Raw genomic sequence first — 5,640 nt, 5'->3', positions numbered from 1 at the left:
TGTATCGTAAAGATATACCGCGTGCTTCAATTTGCTCAATCTCCATGGTTCCGCGATTATATCGAATTAAACCCACAATTTAGAACGCGTGCAACCAATGATTTTGAAAAAAATTTGTACAAATTGATGAACAATGCAGTATTCGGCAAAACGATGGAAAATGTTCGCAATCATGTAGATGTAAAACTGTTGACAAAATGGGATGGAAGGTACGGTGCTGAGACAATGATCGCAAAACCAAATTTTCATAGTAGAAGCGTTTTCGCCGAAAATTTAGTTGCCGTTGAATTGCGCAAACTTGAGGTGAAATTTAACAAGCCGATCTATGTGGGTATGTGCATACTCGATATATCAAAGGTTTGTTTGTATGAATTTCATCACGAGTACATGTATCCTCTGTATCGCGACAAATGTAAAATAATGTACACTGACACTGACAGTCTTATTTACAACATCAAATGCGATGATGTATACGAGCACATGAAACGTGATATTGCAAGGTTTGATACGAGTGATTATCCCGCTGACAACGTGTACGGTATACCGCTTGTAAATAAGAAAGTTCCGGGTTTGATGAAAGACGAAAACAATGGAGCGATAATGATGGAATTCGTCGGTCTCAGAGCGAAGATGTACGCGTTGAGAGTGAACGGTAAAAGGGATACAAAAAAGGCCAAAGGCGTTAAGAGTAATGTCGTAACGCGAACGATAACTTTTAATGATTATACACAATGTTTGAAAGAGGAGATTGAAACGACTCGCCAACAATCATGCATTAGATCAAAATTGCACGAAGTGTACACAATGTCCGAAGCGAAAATCGTTCTGAATCCGTACGATGACAAGCGATATATCGTACCAGAATCAATTTATACGTTACCATGGGAACATTATCGTATACCGCTATAAAAAAAAATGTATATATTAAAATGTATATATATTACAAGTGTACCCCGATTAAGTTAAAACATATATTAGGTTAGGATATATGTCGAATGCGATAAAAAAATATATTTTTATATAAAAAATAGAACTTAGTTCGATAGCAGCCTGCGATTGGTATTGTTAATAATGGTTCAAATTACAAAAATTGTTTATTGATTATTTTAATACAATAAAATACATTTTTACAATATATTATCCTTGTTTATCAATGAGTTGTATGAATTGTTAAATCCCATCCTTCACCATTATGGAATGACTTTTCTCGTGCTTATGTCTATGTGTATACTGATTTAACTGTAATATTCCATTATTTATTTATCTTTTTTCATAGATTTACTTTCTTCTACTTTCGCATCAGTATTTTTTGTCTTAGATTTACTTTCTTCTACTTTCGTATCAGTATTTTTTGTGTTAGATTTATTTTTTTCTTGTATCATATCAACTAACAGATTAATGTTTTGATGAAGATCATTCATACTCTGTATGTTTTTCGCCCTGATTACTTCCTGTTCAGTTTTCAACGTTTTACTATTCTCCTCCAATCGATCTTTCAACGTTTTAATATTCTCTTCTAGTCGATCTTTCAACGTTTTAATATTCTCTTTCAGTTGATCTTTCAACGTTTTAATATTTTCATTCACATGCTTTGCGATCTGCTCTCTCCACACTTTAAAATTCTCATCCACATAATTTTTGTGTGCAGCGTCATTGAAGGCTTCCGGCCACGTTATATGTCGTATTTTGATCCCTTTTGTATCAAAGAATTTACGGTCGGCAGATATACAAAGAGTATTATCTTGTACATATCGTTTGCTCGCAAAGTCGCGCAAACTATCAGTCGCAAATTTTGCGAAACGCTCTTCCACATATTGTTTGGTTGCAACGTCACTATCGGCTTCCGGTTGTGCTACATGTTGTATCTTGCGAGACTTTGCGTCAAAATCTTTAGCCGCGTTTAGACAAAGGGCATTTTTATGTACATAACTTTCAACGTATTCATCCCATCGTTCTACAGGAACAGTTCTGAAACTGTTATTCTTTCGCGATGTTCCAAACTTATCCATCGACATTTCGACACGAGCAGTATCGACTGACTGACTCGTGTCAACGCTGCGCTGCTTAATTTATAATGAGGCCAGCTTCACGGAGTTCTTCGATAATTGATAAAATTTCATTGCCGTGAACATTGTTGCCAGCTTTACGCGAAGCTTCCAGTAATCGTAAACGATCCACCAGCTCGTTGGAATGATTCCAATACGTATAATCGATTTTGTTTTCGTTTAACGTCATCACATCTCGCGATACGGAGAAGCCTTTCCCTACCGCCTTATTGCTCGACATGTGTGATACCAGAGGGCTTATTGTATTCTTATACTTGTACCTTTTGTTACCGAGTATAGGATTTAGAGGGTTGTAGCCGCGTATGTGAGCATTCGTCGCCAGCAGTATACTTTTGTGGGAGCGGTGCACTTGGACACAGTGCATTTGGACACAGCCAATCACAGCACCGTGTGATTAGAGACATTTGTAGGGTCCCTTGGAACAGCGACTTGTGATTGGACTGTGTCCAATTGCCCCGTGTCCAAGTGATATACACCCTACTTTTGTACTTGTGTTTGTCGGCCTCGGTGTACACGGTATCGTCGGGTATTCTCTTGAATATCAGTTCGTAAAGACCCGGTGTTCCCATATATCTTGTTCCATCAATGATTATATTATCGTCTCTGTCCACGTCGATGCGTTTATCACCTAGCGTCAGTTCATCATTATCGAAACGTACCCCGTAAACGTGATCTATAGTTGTATCTTTTCCACCGCTTAACATCGCTCCAAAGTATTGTTGTCCCAGGGGACCAAGGTGATCGCGCAACGTTTGTTGTCCCGCGCGCGTTTGTAACTGATGTCTAATGGATGTCGCGAGCGGCTCATCCGGGGTTTCGAAAACAGTATTCTCATCATCATCAATGGGTAGAGTGTCGTTCGATTCATGCGGTTGCTCGTATAGAGGTGCTTTCTTCGATGTAAGATATATCGGAGAATCGTCTAATCGTATCCGTTTTTTTGGTGAAGGCAATGCGAACGTATCTGAATAATCCCACAACATATCCAATAATTTCCCACTTTTGTCATGTGCATCTTTTCTTTTCGGTTTTGACATCGCACTCTTTGCTTCGACGTTCGTACTCACCGATGGTGCTCAGTTTTAACACCGACGTTACCCTCTACATTTGCGGTACTTTCCGCGATTTGTTTCAGAGGTTCGACCACGGGTTTAAAATGTCTCTCCAATGCAACATCTTCCTCCATCTTACCGGTTTTCAAAGCGTGATACTTCTTGCGAATCGATTTGCTCGTTCTCGCAATCTCCTTCGCTATCTTCTCGCGATCCTTGATGTTCATGCTACTATTGATCATCATTGATGCGTTTTCGTGGATATTGAAGCGACGTTAGAACGGTGTTGAAACGACGTTATATAGTTAGAACGACGTTGAAACGACGTAGGAACGATGTTGGAACGATGTTGTCACGTTACAACGATGTTGGAACGACGTTGAAACGATGTTAAAATGACGTTGGAACGGTGTTGGAACCACGTTGGGACGATGTTGCCACCTTGAAGTAACAACGACGATTGTACAACTCACAGCGTAGCAAAATCGTTAAATCTTTTCCTATATCGACCATTGTTCATAGAACTGTCCTTATCAATCACTGTAAAGCCATATTTAATCGACTTTCTGAAAGCATGGTCCTTTCGTGGTTATCGATTGTTCGCGTCAAAACGAATCTGTTAAGAGTGCCACTATAGATGTGCGGATAGAATTTGAGTGTAGAGAGAATATACCAGCGAATACTACCGCATACTGTCTGATCCTGCATGATCGTGTAGTTGAATACAGTCCACTAACCAACTTAGTGCGCAAAATCAACTAACACATTGGAAAGTATGAGAAAAAAATAATAGGAAACATCAAAAGGCTATACACGACATTTTTTTCCTGAACGTAGGATTCTACGAACATGAACTGCATCGTGTTAATAACCCTGATGTATACCTGGTGGAAAAAGTATTACGCAGAGAAGGTGACAAGGTTTACGTGAAATGGTTGGGATTTAGCAATTCATACAACTCATGGATAAACAAGGATAATATATTGTAAAATGTATTTTATTGTATTAAAATAATCAATAAACAATTTTTGTAATTTGAACCTTTATTGAAGTCTAAATTAACGCCACGCGTATTCGATAGTAAGGATAAGCATTGTGCTTTACAGAATGTATTAAAAATATTCAATTGGTGGTTTCAGCGCCCCGGAGAGAGTTGTAAACCTTTATAAATAAACATTTTTTTAATGTATTAATGTTTCTCTTTTTATTTCTTCTTTGTTAACTTGCTCGTTTTGGATAATTTTCTGAAATTATATATATTATTAGCGTATAAAAAAAGTGATTTTAAAATAAGTCGTAATTAATATTTTACTGATATATGTAAACTTACCCACGTCGTTATTGACGTCTTCTACCGCTGTTCTTATAGGCGAGAAAATCACATGTTTGTTCGAATTTCCTGGGCTATGGAAAATAATAATCATTAATTTCATATATTTTTCTAGTGTATTGTAGTTTTTATAATTATTACGATATTTTCGCTTATCTAGTATGGTTGAGTACAACCCCGATCATACCCCAGACATCCTCCATTTCCTCCCCAAAATCACGTCTGATTATGAGGATTTCCCTCACAATTTCTTGGATCCGATCGTTACAAAGTCTTCCGCTGTTAAACAGCAACACGAGTAGCATGCTGCTGCATTTGCAAGCGAAGTTATAAAATAAATTACAGTTTTCCTCGTCGTCGCTTTCCGATACGCGAGATAAATATTTCTCGCGATCGATATTTGGGTCCGCGTAAGAACCCGCGAAGATACATTCGCGCACTAGAACACTTAATCGCGACACAGTATTCACGTGTTATGTTGTCGAGGTCTGTACAACTTGTGTTTTCGAAAGATAAAAATCTTCCTGATTTTATATGTTCTATTTTTCCTATGTCCCCCCTCCCAAAGTTTTCCAAAGAAACTCAAACTAAAAATCCTTGTGTCACGCCCTATCTAAAAAAATATGTATATCCTTTTTACAACTGTACAACTACAACTGTAGAGAATTCGTTATCAGCAGCCAGATTAGCGGCGCTCGACAACATGTATAAGTACGGTACCATACTGTTCGTATCCTGAGACGCAGATATGCTCTGACTGCAACGTCGTACAAATATTTGGAGATTGGGATCAGCGTAGGACCTGTGTCTACCGTGGAAATAATCCTCGGTGACAATTATTAATGTTATACAAAATTCTTTTTTCGGGGGGCTGTTGAAGATAAAAGCTAAATGGATGTTTCTTTTTACTTCCTATCAAAGTATCTATGTAGGCATACATTAGGTAAAATTCTTTTTTTTCGGGGAACCGAATGTTCTCCTCAAAAAATCTCGAATATTCTAAAAATATGCTAAAACGGGGACAAAGACAAAGGGTCGATAATATCAGTTAAAAAAATTATAAATATGCCGGTAATAATATATTGGTAAAAAAATACCAGTAATAAACACTACACATCATTTTCTCTTGCGCTGTAATGCATCATGGCTGACATTGCTTCATCGACATATGATTGCTTAATTGATTGGCTAC

The 5,640-nt window shown here is 37.7% G+C and overlaps 1 protein-coding gene across 1 annotated transcript in view; it reads left to right on the top strand.

The window, feature by feature from the left end:
* LOC116853444 overlaps window positions 1-4,750 on the top strand; it is a 6,267-nt gene extending 1,517 nt beyond the window's left edge. Inside the window, exon 3 of the mRNA XM_032834543.1 lies at window positions 4,609-4,750. Within this exon, the coding sequence (XP_032690434.1) occupies window positions 4,609-4,750 (142 nt within the window). The remainder of the gene's footprint in view (window positions 1-4,608) is intronic.
* The last annotated feature ends 890 nt before the right edge of the window (window positions 4,751-5,640 follow it).

The sequence above is a fragment of the Odontomachus brunneus genome, unplaced genomic scaffold (genome assembly GCF_010583005.1).
Source record: "Odontomachus brunneus isolate Ranch 3 - 2012 unplaced genomic scaffold, Obru_v1 Obru_scaffold_323, whole genome shotgun sequence".
NCBI classification, from domain to species: domain Eukaryota; kingdom Metazoa; phylum Arthropoda; class Insecta; order Hymenoptera; family Formicidae; genus Odontomachus; species Odontomachus brunneus.
This window is presented reverse-complemented; position numbering and strand designations above follow the sequence as displayed.